The sequence below is a fragment of the Cajanus cajan genome, chromosome 4, assembly GCF_000230855.2.
Source record: "Cajanus cajan strain Asha chromosome 4, NIPB_CcT2T_4, whole genome shotgun sequence".
Taxonomy (NCBI): domain Eukaryota; kingdom Viridiplantae; phylum Streptophyta; class Magnoliopsida; order Fabales; family Fabaceae; genus Cajanus; species Cajanus cajan.
In genome coordinates, this window is record NC_138520.1 from 51,498,488 (window position 1) to 51,515,318 (window position 16,831).

The following is a 16,831-nucleotide window of genomic DNA, read 5'->3' on the forward strand; positions in this document are numbered from 1 at the left end:
TTTTATGGTTTTGCTGAATACAAAATGTGGTCTCAGCATGTTAAAATGCTTCCTTGTTCGGTCATTATCTGTTACCAAGGTTGTCAAAACTTAAATTGTAAATTGTAAATTTGAATTGTAAATTCGTAAGAATTTACTTAATGAAAAAAATAGGTTAAAATATTTATAAATAATATAATAATTCAACATTTCAATTCTATATTAAAGTAAAATAACAAATTATAATAATAAAGTAACAAAGTTTAATAGGAAATCTATAATTTTAAATAAGATATAAGTTCTTAAAATGACGACAAATAAAAAATTAAGAAAAGATTAATATTTTTAAATTTCCATTTTTAATCCTCTAATATTATTTCCAAGTCTAAGATCTCCATCACCATTTTGATCATTATTGCCACCATGAAAAAAATATACAAAAGAGAAATGGGAAAGAACCTTCATCATAAGAACCTTAGAAACACCACGGCACAAGAGAATGTGGCGAGCCAACCATAGAAACACTAACCAAAAGAACATGGCGTTGAGCCACTGAAGTCGATGAGCTACCATAGAAACACCACAACATAAAGAATGTGACTCCGACCAGAGAGTAAGCAAGTGACATGGCAACCCTAATCAAAGAACATTGATGAAATCACGTGTTTTGGGATTCAGATATTCGTTCGAAACATGAGAAGAAAACAAACTCTAAAGTAAAATGCCGCTCTTAATGTCATTTTGAAGGTTTCATTAATGAATCTTGCAGACTTGCAAAATCACAATAAACTCACGATTTTGAGTGATTTTGCTCGAATTCAATCGAGTTTACTGAAAATTAAGTTTGTATACGAGTTGAATAGGTTGGATTGCTCAAACTCGTAAACTCGATGGTTTTTACGAGTTAACATGTGATATTGACAACCATATTTGATACAATTGTATAGTATTAATTTAGTCGTATGAAATAATTTTGGACATTCTTGCAATGAATTGCAAAATTGGCAATCATGTCCTAGGTTCCTTGTTGATTGGATTGTACTAGATTTAACTTTTAAGTGAACAAAAGTTAATTTACGGCGATTAAGTTTGTAATTATATAACCAATTTGATACAAAATGTGAATTCGATACAATGGAATCTAATTTACCTTAATTTAGTTTTTTAACTGTTTGATACTAACTAGTTGAACTCAATTTCTTAAAATTCACCAAAATATAGTTATGAATTCTAGTTATAAATTTAAACTAATGGTATCTTATAATCCAAGGAGAAACGTTTAGCTTGGTAATATAAACAAGTTCCTAAATAAGTATGAACAATTGCAAATTTTAATTAAAATGGTATTTTTTTATACATTCTAAAGTTTTGGTTTGTTTGAAATTGTTTTGATTTCTTATTTAAAAATTAATTCAATTTAATTAGTATTTGTTTCATATTCAGTATTTTTTTATAGTTTATATTTTTTTGTCTCTATTTTTTCAGTTTTAACTAAATTTGTTTAGTTATAAGTATTCCCTCTTTCCCATGTGATTATATATATATATATATATATATTATACTTCTCAAGATTTGTATTAAAATTTGTCTCAAATGACGTGATAATTTTACATGAATACTCTTTCTTTTCTTCACTTAATTAATTTAGACTTGTTTAAATATTACCTCTTTTTTTTGTTACCATTAATTTATTTTCGGATTATTCGGAAACCAAATGGTCTTAATCGCTTAACCTTCTATTTAGGAAAACTAATTGCCTTTTGTTTTGAACCTTAACATAGTCACGATTTATCAATGATAAGGACATCCTAAACGTCCAGCATCCCAGCATTTAATCCTAGAACTTTAGTACAAAAATTATCAAGTGCCCATACAATATTGCAATAGTAATAAATATATAAAAAAACACGAAAATAGATTTTTTACATAAAGTGAACGAGTAGTGCAGTCATTTTGACATTTTACATGAAGGTTTACAAAAGAAAATGTATAATGGATTCTTTCTCCAAGATCAGTACAACTTTTGGGGCCAGTTCTTATGACTAGTTTTTCCTTTACGTACCAAGACTTGTAGAATCATTCTCTTGGTTTTACTTTTCACATTTTGAAGGAGAAAGTAAAGGCACATGGAGAAATAAAAAGTTTTAATTGTACTTTTTGGCTACCTATTTCATGATTTTGCCAATTTTATCATCCAACTATTAAAATTTCACATTTATCATCTAATTTTAAAAATTTTACACATTTTGTCACTTTGTTAGTTAATTTTCTAATATGATTAGTTGATCATTGATGTCATATGTTGACTTTTGACATTTCAAGTTAATGACATGACATAAAATAGTCTATCATAATTTTATATCACATTAACGAATCATGTTAATAGTTAAAATGTCATGTCAATGTAACATCGGCTAATGATCAATTAATAAAGTGACAAAATATACCAAAATTTTAAAATTAAATATCAAATCATTCAATTTTAAAAGTTGGGTCTCATGAAATATGGGTGAAAAATATAGCAATTAAGAAAGAAAATAAAACGAGGAGATGAAATCCATTACTTGTGGTTAACAAAGGGGAAATAGTTGGGGGCGTAGAAGAGGTAGAGACCAACAATAAGCCTCTATCCAATTCCCCTTTGGTGTAATTTCCATGATGATCTTCTTTAACATCCTAAGAGGAGCCATGACACCCCATTGTACCACCGGACGTGATCCAAGGCAGAACCCTCGTCGCTTGTTCCCTAGCCGGATGCTGCTGCCTCTCCGCCGACGGAGCCGCCGCCGAGGACGGCAAAAACCAACCATAAGTGTAGAATTTGCCAACATTGAAATGCTTACACCACCTCTCTTGAGCATATTAGCAAACACTATAGTTAATTTCTAAATTGTTTTGTGTAACATGGCATGATACTAAACTCTTATATAGTATGTGCAAAAGGGACGTCATTCATCATCATCACAATGGTCATAATGGCAGCAATTATAACAATCCTAATGCTATAGGAATAATTCTAGTGTGCAAATAAAATAATGCTGGACAGAAATTCCTTTATTCTTCTTTAGTAGTTTAGGGTTGTGGTTGCCATCATTAGGAGGAGTATGCTTATAAGTTAAGATCGAATAAAATGAACTTAAGGTAGCCGTAATATTTCTTTTCCTATGAGCTATTATTGTCACTTGTCTCTTGCTTTCCGTATGAGCAGGAAGAGCAAAGTTCTTTAGTTTTTATTTAAAACTTGGGAGAATGGAGTGAACCATGCACCCGAGAAAAGGTGTCACATTATTGTTTCTCGAATTCATTTTGGAATAATGACGCTCCACGATCACCATAAAAGCACTTTAATTTGATCGTAGGAGAGATAATCATTTTCAGTGTATAATAATTAAATCCTACGGGTACACTTTTCTTTTTATCGCTTTATTCATTTATTATTATTAGTAATCCTACATGTATGCTTTTTGAACTTTGTTCGTAATCTGGATTTGTAAATTAACAAACCGGATATATACTCTTTAAGAAAAGTTTTAATTTTAAGTCTCATGGATTAAAAAATATGATTCAGAGATCATAGGCATTTGCTATGTTATTCTTTATCAGGCACATTTGATATGGTGTTAGAACTATTTTCAGAGATGTTTTTGCTTGCATCGATCCAAATTTAGAGCAGATATCCAACTACAAGAAGACAGTTAATTTGACTAAACATTCTTTTATTACTTTTCTACTTTTTTTTATGATTTTAAATTTCACATAGATAATTAGAAAAATCTTGATTTGAATCATTGTATTTTTTTAGGGGAGAGGAAGAGAAATGAGCCCTAACAAACAGGAATGATGGTAATAATTGTAAACCATGATCATATACATGGAAGTAGTGAGTTTGGATGAAAAATTTTAGAAATTTAACGAATTTAAATTACTTTGATTTCAATTTTCATCGTTCTTTAAATGTTTTGTTTGGAAAAGTCTATTTAAATTTCTTAAAATTTAAATTCTTAGTTTTCAATATAAATTTGATTTTCATCATGAATAAAATTGATTATATATGTAACACCCTATTTTTTTATATAATAATAATAATAATAATAATAATAATTATTATTATTATTATTATACAGTATTAGGTCAATATTATTTTATTATTATAAGGGAATGTTATTTTGTATATTTTAAATAAATATTTTTATTAACATTTTAAATAATTATTTATATGTTTTAAGAGATAATTTAGGAGTTGATAAATTATATATTTTATTATAAAATCTAAAAGGTTGATTTATATGATATTTTAATATTGAAATTATATTATTAAATTTTGGGTTAGAAATATATTATTTTTATTATAGAGGAAGAATATTTTATATAATATATGTATTTATTTTATTTAATTATTTTGGAGAAAAAAAGAAGCGGGTTGAAAGCGAAGGAAGATGTGTTGGGTTGACCCAATCTAATGGATTATTTTAAGAAAGGGGTCAAACAAAGTTAATCCTAGGGTTAGGAAAGAAAGAGAGGAGAAACAGAGAGCTTTGAGGAAGAATGCTCAAGAAGTTCTTAGAAACAATCTTAAATTGCTTCAAGGTTATTCTGTTTAACGCAACCAGCTACGGAAGAAAATAGATTATTTGTATGCAAAGTCACATGAGAGAATTTGGTAAAAGAGGAATCCCATAGAATTATAGATAATTATAATTATTTCTGTTTGAGGAATTGATGACCCCATTAAATTTTTCATGAATTGAGGAGTAGGAATGTGCAAACAATTTGTAAAGATGATGATCTCGAAGAGAGAACAAAATTGTAGAAAAATGTTTGTGAGTTAGGTTTTTGAAAAATTGGAGTTTTACTATTTGAGTTGATTCTATAAAATTGATGATTCAATCGAGTTTTATATTGATTTATAAATGTGGTTGTAATATTATTTGGAAAAATTGATGATCTAGATGATAATTGGATTTATTGGGATGTACTCTATAAGTTAGGGTTCTTGTAGATTGATAAATACCCTTAATTATATGAATTAATAAGTAATTGGAAGATTTTACTTATGGATGTACGTTAATATTTATGTAATATTTTTTTGATTAACAAAATCAATTCTCGTTTGTGGGGTTAGAAAGTAGACACTTGAGGCTATAATTTAGACTCTAGAATTAGGTGAAAATGTTAAGAATTGATTGAGTTATGCGAGTTATAAGTTCAATCTCCATTCTAGGGTGCAAAATATTAAGTTTTGTATTGTCAATCATACGAGGTGACCTTAACGACATTTTTAGGCTTCGTATTCTTCACAAAGGTTGTAGCTTTGGGTGTTATATTTCTAATGGATTTGGAATCACTCAAAAAGGACGTGTATAACTCAAATTATGGTCAAAATAGTAAGTAGAAGTCAAGTTGTTAGAATTTATGGTGCTCAGCGCGAGTATTCTATTTTAGTTTGCGTTTTTGACATTTTAGGACCCCCTTTTTGGCATGTTTGTGATAATTTATGATTTCTTAGTGATGCTTTATAATACTTATGATATGATTGAATGAGTTTGATGTGGGATTGTGAAATATGGTATTATATTGATGGATTTTGATGATGGTTGTGAATCGTACGATGTCCAGTAATGACTATAGTATGAAAAGGTATAAATGGTGTGTGATAGATGGAATATAAATTAATTGTGAATTAAAGATTGATGTGTATGAAGAGGTTGTGCAAGATATGTGTATGGCTTATTATTTTGTGTGAAAATGTTGGTTGTGCATGTGATGTGGAATTGAATTGTGAACTATGATGTAATGATTGGACACAATTGTATGTGTGACACCGGGCCATAAGGGTCTGCACGTGATACGGTGCTATTTATGGTTTGTTATGGGTATAGTCGTATGCGTGATACGATACTAGATGTGTGATGCATCAGGTATGGTCATATGCGTGATATCGGTGCCGATAGTGAAATGTATTAGCATAGTCGTGTGCTTAACATGATGCTGGATGTGTGATGCGTCAGCAGGGCGTGTACGCGATCTAGTGCTGGATGTAAGACACGGTGTATATGTGCAATTTGTTTATATGTACATATGTGGATTGTGATAAGATGATGGAATATGTGGATTTGAGAAATGATGTTGAACATGTTTGAATGATGAATGTTGTGTTTATGGATTATATTGCTTTGAGATTATTTTGTGGAATTTTGTGATGTGCTTTCTATATAAATATCTTATTTTCTCACCATACGTTTGTGGTTGTTGTTAAGTGAGGAAGATGTGGACATGATTTACATTTAATGTGTCAATAATTGAGTCTGATAGTGTGACATCGGGGCAAGGGTGTTCTAAGACTTTAATTTTTATTGTAATTTGAGTTTTTACATTTCCTTTGAAACTATTTATGAATTTATTTATATTCTAAACTTTATTTTAAATTGATAGGATATTGAAGATATATTCTCTTTTGGAGATGTGAATCATTTTACCCGTGTTGGAGTAACATTTCTTTTTATTATTTTATATATGTATTGTGTAACGACCCGCCATGGTCTCTACACTTAGTGGAATCGCACTACTACTAGTAAACTAAGAAAAATATTAAGTTGGATAACTCATACATACAGGTATAGATAAGAATAAAAATAACTAAGTTTCTTAAATACGAAATAGAACGCCATATATGTACAATCATCCCAAAAAAATAATATTGCCTAGTGCCGGTCAAGCACAGACAAAACCGTTACCCAAAATAGTAACTCAAACACGAGGATCAAACTCCTCGTCTCGCAGCGGTCACCCCAACTCCAAGCTAGCCCTGACCTGCTCCCATACAAGGTATGATCATCGCTGTCCATCCACATAGAAACAGAAGGGTAAGCTAGAGTTCAAAAAGCAATCATACAAGTATAGAACAATAATCTATACTACACAATCATCCAACTATCAATCATATTCATAGAGTCACACCATACACTCTATCCAATACTACTCATGCATAAAATACAATCCACCAATCATGAAGTCAAACACCACACTTCATCATATTAATAATCATGCAATAAATGCATCTCATGACAGATATCAATGCATATCAATCATCTAATGCGTCGTCATGCATACACCTAGGAGATCTCCCTAACAACAAAGCTGTATAAGTGACATTCCATCCTACCGAAACCATCCCAACCGTTTTCACGCCTAATGCCCCCGCTCGGTCACAGCTAAATAGGATATAATCCTCACTCGGGTTTACTCGGATGATGTCACTTACACAATTGGAAGTCCAGATCCACCGTCAGGTATAGCACAGCAGGGTACGGGCTTACCACGACCTTGGCATGCATAACCAAGTCAATTGTGGAGTTCGCTCACCGAATATCCGCAAAGATCCACACACCTTCCCGAGTACTTGGTTAAGGGAATAACCCTCAACCTCATACCCCGCTCTAACACTAGCTAAAGACTTAGAGGAGACTCACCCAACCCAGTGGCCTACTTGAGCACCACTCCCAAATCTAGTGGCGTATCTGAGCACCACTCTCATATATCAGTGGCCTATCCAAGCACCACTCTCAAGAGACTCTACGTGAGCTCTTCCAGTTCAAAAATATTTTTCCTCTCCTCAAGTCCTAGGCTAGACTCATGCCATAAGGCATCACATGCAATCATGCATCATACATCATACATGGTCTGCCCACCATCATGATCAACAATCATACACATGTCATAAGACATCACATGCAATAATGCATCATACATCATAGATGGTCTACCCACTATTATGATCAATAAACATACTCATATGAACATATACACATGTCATATCATATTCAAACATTCATACGTATCATCATAAAGTATACATATGAATCATACCCCACCATACATCATATATCATACATACATGATCTAAAACTTTGACTTTAAACATGCATAAGCATCAATTTAAATTAATTATTTATAAATATATTCACGCTCGGCGCAGTCAGCTCGCGCCTGGCCTAACACTAACCCGAGAGCTCTAAGCTCTTCCACGCCCGGCGCGCTCAACCTGCGCCCGGCCTAAATCCCAATCAGAGAGTTCAAAAACTCTCATTCCAAACCAAAAAATCCAGCCACATGCAAACACAAAAACACAATGCATAGGCTCCATACAACTTAAATAAACTTAGATCTCACATGCATCCAACTTATGCATCAAAATCATCAAAATCTTTCCTTTTCTCAAAACCCCAAAAAATGAGATTTTCTTCAATCCATCTATGGATTCTCAACATTCATGCATCAATTGAGTTTCTAAACTCACATGCAACCTAAAAAAACAAACATTCTAGCTTCCCTCACCTGAAGATTGGCTCAAAATAGCCAATAACTGAGAAGAAGTAGAATTCCCTTCCGAAGCTCAACGCGAAACTTCATTCCTCCCAAAGCAAGCTTCCTAATCTGAATTTCAAGAAAAGACAGAAGACATTAGTGATCTAGAGGAGAAAAGGAATCATACAGAGAAAATTGGGAGAGAAAGGAGCTCACAGACCTAGAGTCATTCTCTCTAAAAACCTCATTTTCTCCTCAACTACCCAACTCCTATTTATAGAAGTTCAGGAGTGGCCAGAACAGCCTGTTCCGAATCTGGAACGGCCCGTTCTGCACCCCCTCATCACGTACAAAAATCACATGCAGAACGGTCCGTTCTGAAACCAGAACGACTCGTTCTCCATCCAGAACGGCCCATACTTCCTCTGAAATGACCCTTTTTGGGGTTTGGAACGACTCGTTCTCCCTCTAGAACAGCCCGTTCTCAACTACGATTTACAAGTCAATTTAATAGCTTGGAATGGCCCGTTCCAGATTGGGAACGACCCGTTTTGGGCTACTAAATCACCTATATTGGGCTTTTGAGCCTTCTAAAACAACTTGCTATGTTATATATTGGGGTAGAATGGGTGTCACTATATATATATATATATATATACATTAAGATTTGAAGATTAAATTTTATAAAATTAAATATTATCCAATTTCTAAATATTCAATAGTTTTAAAAATCAATTTTAGATAACATTTAATAATTTAAAAAAGTATTGATATTTTTATGTTGACTTTGAAAGAAAATGAGGGGTACAAGAAAAATGAGAAACAAAAAAGAGGTGAGAAGACAAAATAGGAAGAGGGAGAGATGAAAAGAAAAAAAGAAATGGGAGAGTGAGAGAGAAAAAAGATAAAGAGATAAAAGATATATAGGTGAGATAAGAAAAAAAAATATGAACAATTTCAAATTCTTACTATTTTGAGAAAATCTAAAGTTATACTATTTTAAGGAATTTCACAATGCTCATATTTCAAATTCTTTCTAAATTTTCCATCAAAACAAAGTATTTCACTCTCAAGGCATTTTAAATTCTTCAAAAAATAATTATTGTATTTAAATACTCAATACAAACATACTCAGGTAGTAATCATATTCTTGCATGAAAACTAGTCTTTGACGAAATTGATAGATACTTCACACTAATCAAATAGTTAATCAAAGAAAATAAGATTTACCGTGCAAAATCAATAGATTAATTTTTTTGACAAAAAATCAATAGGTTAATTAAACACATTAAACATCATACTAGGTCGTGTATTAGATTGAGATTTCATAAGACTATTTTAGTATGAAAATGTTTCGCGAATTTTAAAAGATTATTTTGTATAAATGCAATGACTTTTAGCATTTTTTAAAAGACTTTTGTAATCAAGACTTTATAATGTGAATTTTAATAGATTTATATTTTAAGAATTTATAAGATTTGAAAGGATTTTATGAGATTTCAAAGGAGAACATGAATTTAAAAAAAAATATAATTAATAAAAAAAAAACATAATTGATAAGATTTAAATAAAGAAAAAAAAAACCAATACAATTTTTTTTATAATCTTTTAATGAAAAAATAAGACAGGGTATGTTTGGTTTAAAGGAGGAGATGAGAGGAAAAGGGAAAGGAGAGAAAGGAAGGAGTTGGAATTTTGTTTGGTTAAGAAGAAGGGAGAGAAGGGGAGGGATTTTCAAAAATCAATTTAACTTTGTATTCTTATAATTTTAAATTTAAGAACATAAGCAATGATATTTTAGACATTATTCTACATGCAAGTGTTTTAAAATCTCTCATCTCTCCTTCTAAAATTTGAACCAAAACAAGACAATTAAAATAAAAAAAAAATCTCTTCCTTTCCTTCCCCTCATATTAAACGCTATGTTAGTAAACAATTGATTTAGCTTGATGTCTTCCTAAATAACATTTCTCTACATATAGTCTTTTATGCATCAATATTTTCTCATTTATCTTATTGAATTTAAACAAATAAATGAGAGATGAACAAAAATAGAAAGAAAAGATAAGATAAAGAAGAGAAGAGGAGAAAGAGAGGAAAAAACAAGAGAAAGGAGATGAGGGAGAGAAAGGGAGAAAAGGAGAGAGAGGAGAAAGTGAGAGAAGCAACAAAGGTTAGAGAAGAGAGAGAGAGAGAGAGAGATGAGAAATAGAAGAAAAACAAAATCATGCGAAATTTTAATGATTTTTGTGAGATTGTTAGATGAGTGAATTATATGTAAATTCTACGATAAAGTCTCGCAAATTCATTTTCAAAATAATTCATTGAAATTTCTATACTTTTGAATATCAACCAATATTGTTTAAGTGATTTTTTTGATATAGAATATCACCAAATTTTGACATATTTTAAAAAAAAAATGTTGATATAAATGCTATTGAAGTGATTAATAGATATAATTGACGTAGTTCACAGTTCTTTAATTTAAAATCATACAATTATTAATAATTAAATTTATATTATATGTTATGGTTTAGTTAAATACTACCTATTTCTGAATTTGTTTTTCATACAATACTTTTGATTTGGTATAAATAATGCATTAATATGGTAACCTATACCAAAATTTTAGGACAAGAAAACTACTTATTTCTTTTGATTTGGTTAATTTGTATAAAAAAATATTATAGTAATTTAATTTAATTTTAAAAGAAAATTAAACATTTTCTCTCTCTTATTAACTTCATTCTCCAAATCATTTTTTTTTCTTTCTATTAATTAATTTTTTATTTGTTCAAAGAGAGAGAGGGGAGACGTTATACAGATGAGAGAGAAATGAGTTAAAGAAGAAATTTAATAGGAGAGAGATAAATAAGTTAGAGAAAGAATTTAATAGGAAAGAGAAATGAGTTGGAGAAGGAATTTAATAGGAGAAAGAAATGACTTAAAGAATGAAGTTAATAACAGAGAGAAAATATTTTATTTTTATTTAAAATTAAATTAAATTACTATAATATCCTTTATACAAATTAACCAAATCAAAAGAAATAAATGGTTTTTTGTCCTAAAATTTTAGTGTAGGCTGCTAACATACTCTAACTAAAAAATAGGTGAAAGTATATTAACATTCCCCATATATATATATATATATATATATATATATATATATATATATATATATATATATATATATATATATATATATATATATATATACATACATACATACATATATATCCCCTATCTCTTCTTTCTTTATATATATATAGAGAGAAAGGATCTACTCACTCAAATAATAAATTTAGTTAAATTTATTCTATTTAATAACTTATATTTTTCATCAAATTTTAACGATTCAATTGTTGAATTAAAAATTCTTAATATATAAATCAAATCTGTAAAATTTTAAAAATTTTAATATTTAATACTTTGTTTTATTAATATATAGAAAAAGGATTCCTCCATTTTTTTTTCTCTGTATATAGAATACAAACGTTAAGTGTTTAAAGTTGTTTAGTTTTGGATAATCGGTCAAACTTCCCATCTCCTAATCAGCTAGTTTTGAAATTGGAAAATACTCATTTTTCCTCCATACTAAACTAGCAATGATCTTGTCACCAAGAAAAAAACTAGCAATGATCTGAATTTGAACAAAGAAAAAATGCTGGATGTTATTCCTACTTACTAGCGTAATGGGATTAATTAAATTGAATCTTTTATGTTTTTCATGGTAATGCGTTTATTTTGTTTAAATCATATAGGTATAATGTATTTATTGCTACAAATAATGGCTAATTCCTGCTTTTAATTAAGTATACGCAAAATAAGTATTTTTTTTTAATAAAATCTCTTTTTAACAAAATCAAATTCAAATTTTAAATAATTTGATTAAAGAACATAAACTACACTAAGTTGTGCCAACTAATCTTAGCTTGTGCTCACGTCATTAGCCTATTTTAAATTCTTATTTGTGTAATATGTGCACAGTATATCTTTCTGCCAACTTTTGTCTATAACAACTTTTTCATTGTCAAATAATTTCTGTATCACAGTATCATAGTAATCATGAGAGAAATAATTAGTAGGATTCATACATTAATTTAATATTTTAAAGATAATTCAATATTCGCTAGTGATTAGATTTTTTTATTCATAAAAATATATTTTTGCATGAAAAAATTATAATAATTTCCACCTTAGTGAGTAAATTTGAAGAAAAGTGGTAAGCAATTATAGTTGTGCCCTCGTGATGTTGCTATAACGTGAGATTTTTGTTTTTTTTGAAATGCAAGAAGCAATACTTGACCACGAGAAATACGTCTTCGCCTATCTTCACAATCAATTATGAACTTACATTATTGATTATGTAAAGAACAATTAAGTTCAACTTGTTATCACCACTATGTGGCGTCAATCTTTGCATTTGTAATTTATTATGATAACTTTATATACTCTAAAATCCATTATGACAAGTTTTTTTTTATAATGATTTTAGTGGCAACTTAATTGTAAAAAATATATTTGTAAATTAATTTATAATATTATTTTAACATTATCTAATATAATATAAACAAATAAAAAAAATAATATTTTCTTGAATTCTTTTATACTTTTCTCCTATCAAATATCTTCAAATTTTAGCATATTTTTCTCTTTGATTCTTTTCTCACTTATTCCCTCCAGTTCCATCTTCACTGTCAAACACATTAATCTAATATTGAATTGGAATCACTACAAAAAATATTACATATAATGTACAAATAATGTCACAATAAATAAAATATATATACGTATAAATCTATTTGATATATCTACAAATAATTTTAGTGTTGATTTTTAATGAATTCAACAATATATATATATATATATATATATATATATATATATTGTGTGTAATTATAATATATATACCTAAAAATTTTAACACCTATGAGAATATATTTATTAACATATAACATGTAACACCCCGAGTTTTTGTTTAATTTTTTTAATATTATTTTATAAAAGATGGGGTTAAATTTTATAATGTATTATATATATATATATATATATATATATATATATATATATATATATATCTAAGAGTAAGTTTACCTAAACTTATTTTGTTCAATAACTTATGCTCTACATCAAATCTCAACGATCTAATCGTTGAATTTAATGTCTTTAATGCATAGATCAAATTTACAAATTTTTAAAAAATTTAAAAATTATTTGATACTTCTTTTTATTAATTCAAATCAACGTATAAAATATTTTTATGATTATCCGTCAATTTGAATTTATGAAACCAAGTATCAAATGACTTTCAAATATTTTAAAAATTTGCAGACTTGATCTATGCATTACGAACTTTAAATTCATGATTGGATCATTGAGATTTGATGTAAAACATGAGTTATTGAATAGAGTAAGTCTAAGTGGACTTACTCCTAGAGTAAACAGATCCCTCCTTTATATATATATTATGAGGTTTTTATTAAATTATATGGTTTTAATTAATTGTTGTATTTTAATAATTGAGGGAAGGAAAATGGAACCACAGTCAAATGCTTTTACTAAAGGTTAAAGGAGGGTTTTTTTTAAAGGGCTTACACAATTTTCTCTTTTTTTACTTATTGTAACGTAGTGAGTAGATTTCAGAGTTTAGTTGACTATAGAGAGAGAAATATATAAGGATTTCTCTAAGAAGGGAATTTCATAAGTTCATTCTCAAAGAAACTTAGAGAGAAGTTTTAGAGAGAAGGACTCTGGGTTTGTGAACTCCTTTCTCTCCCAAATTTCTCTGTTTGATTCCTATTCTCTTCTTGATTACTAATCTCTTTTGTCTTCTCTTGAAATTCAGGCTAGGAAGCTTGCTTTTGGAGGATTGAAGTTCACAAGTCGAGCTTTGAAAAGAAATTCTTCTTCTTCTCAGTTCTTGGCTACTCTGAGCCAATTTTCAGGTGAGGGAAGCTATGATTGTGATAGATTGGTTGCATGTGAGTTTAAAAACTCAATTAATGCAAGAATTGGAGGTTGATTTGCTGATTTGAGGGATTCTTTCCAATTTTCGGGGATTTTGGGCTAAAATGGGATTTTGGCTGATTTGATGCATCAGATGAGTGCATGTTTTTGATAAGACTTGAATTGAACTATTTTTGGTGCATGGATTCTATCTCCTCCATTGCATGTGGGTTCTTTTTTGAGTTTCAGGTGTGGAGGTGCAAAAATGGTGAAGAACATGGTGCCTCTATCATCAAACGGCTGAGCCGTTTTAAAGGGATGAGTGCTTTTGAAAAGGCTGAGCCATTTTGAAGGGTTGAGCCCTTTGGGGGCAGTGTCCCAGGGCAAAGTTCCTGGAGGTAAATGGATGAGCGCTTGGTAAGCGCTAAGCGCTTTGGAGGCGCTGAGCGCTTTTTTTTTCTTTCAAAATTTGACTTTATGGTCTTCATAAAAGTTGTAGCCTTCGATCTTAGCTTTCCAATGGCGTTGGAATCATTTAAAAATTAGATCTATAACTCTAGATATGGCTGTTTTAGTGAACAAGGGTCAAGCTGTCAGCATTAGCTATAGCTATTGCGGTTTTTGTAAGTTTTGACAAAGTATATGATGGAATTGGGACTTGATGACTTCATAAGAGTTGTAGGAAATCCTCTTATATTTATTTTGAGATAGGTTTGAGCTTATTTGGATGAGTATAAATCTTTGGATGTTGTTTTCTTTGACAGTTGTCGTAGGGAGATGCATGTTGTTTTGATGTGGGAAGTTGTTATCATGTGGATTAAAAAGTTGGTTGATACTATGTTGTATATTGGTTCATATATGTATTATATATGATGTAAATTGGTGCTTGATTTATATGTATGCTTTGTAAAGATATATATGAATGTTTAAGCATGATATGACATGTGTGTATGTTCATATGAGAATGATATTGATCATGATGGTGGATTGACCATGTATGATGTATGATGCATTATTGCATGTGATGTCTTATGGCATGTGTCTAGCCTAGGACTTGAGGAGAGGGAAATATTTTCAAACTGGAAGAGCTCACATAGAGTCTCTTGAGAGTGGTGCTTGGATAGACCACTAATATAAATGAGAGTGGTGCTTAGGTAGCCCACTGGTTTTGGGTGAGAGTGGTGCTTAGATAGACCACTAGTTTGGGTGAGTCTCCTCTAAGTCTTTAGCTAGTGTTGGAGCGGGGTATGAGGTCGAGGGTTGTTCCCTTAACTAAGTACTGGGGAAGGTGCGTGGTTCCTTGCGGATAGTCAGTGGGCGAACTCCACAAGTGACTTGGTAATGCATGCCAAGGTCGTGGTAAGCCTGTACCCAGTTGTGCTATACCTGACGGTGGAACCAGACTTGTAAGTGTGTAAGTGACATCATCCAAGTAAACCCAAGTGAGGATTTATATACTGATTTTCTATGACTGAGCGGGCGCATTGGACGTGAAAACGGTTGGGGTGGTTTCAGTAGGATTGAGATGTCACTTATACTGCTCTACTGTTAGGGAAATCTCCTAGATGTATGCGTGACGACGCATTAGATGATTGATATGCATTGATATCTGTCATGAGTTGCTATTATTACATGATTTCTAGTATGATGAAGCGTGTGGTGTTGACTTCATGTTTGATGAATTGATGATTGATTGAGATGGGAGTTCCTTTGGGACTTGATTGGATGAATGTGTAGTATAGATTTTTATTTTATACTTGTATGGTTATTTATTGAACTCTAGCTTAGCCTTCTGTTTCCATGTGGATGGACTACGATGATCATACTGTATATGAGAGCAGATCAGGGCTAGCTTGGAGTTGTGGTGTCTACTGCGAGATGATGAGTTTTGTTAATCTTGGGTCAGTTTGGCTATCTGACACTTATTTTATGCCATAAGCTAAAGTGAGATGTTTTTCACTCTCTATTTTCTATATTGTTTCTATATGTATCTTGCTATAGGTGAGGCTCATCAAGATGTTGTTGATGTTGGTGATGAGCTTAGTCCCTATATGGGAGTGCTCTGATAGGATATGTGGCTCTGATATGATGTTAGACTAATTGGTTATATTTTTGTTTTAGAGTTTATTGGAGCATTGTTATGAGGAGTTTATTATGTGGTATCCTTTACCAAATTTGATTTTTATTAGTTGTTTACTTATGCATGAATTCAATTTTTATTTAAGAGTATTTTATTATACTTATTAATATATGTGAGGTAGAAGGTATCAAATTTAGTGGTATCAAAGTTACGTTGATTCAAATTGAACGTGTGTGTTATGTGTCATGCTGTGTTTTTCGTGTGCTCTCTAATAATGTGTTTGATGTATCTTGTGAGAACATGATAGTTAATGTGCTTGTTTTAAGTATTAGTATTATGGCTGGTAGAAATGACCGTGTTGTCGTTGATGCTCTTCAAGCATTAGCACGAGCGGTAGAAATTGATAGGGCTAGTTCTACACATAGTTAGTTAAAGAGGTTTTAGCATCATCATTCGCCTCATTCAAGGTAAGATATGAGCCTGAAGTTGCTATGATATGGTTAACTGATATAGAAAAGATTT

General features: G+C 30.5%; 1 protein-coding gene across 1 annotated transcript; it reads right to left on the minus strand.

Moving 5' to 3' along the window:
• Positions 1-172: 172 nt before the first annotated feature.
• LOC109807356 (uncharacterized) lies at positions 173-2,902 on the minus strand. Its single transcript, XM_020369875.3, has 2 exons — positions 2,544-2,902; positions 173-614 (listed from the first exon to the last, which is right to left on the minus strand). Exon 1 carries the CDS (start codon positions 2,838-2,840, stop codon positions 2,550-2,552), a length of 291 nt encoding a protein of 96 aa, XP_020225464.1. The 5' UTR covers positions 2,841-2,902; the 3' UTR covers positions 173-614; positions 2,544-2,549.
• Between the last annotated feature and the right edge of the window lie 13,929 nt (positions 2,903-16,831).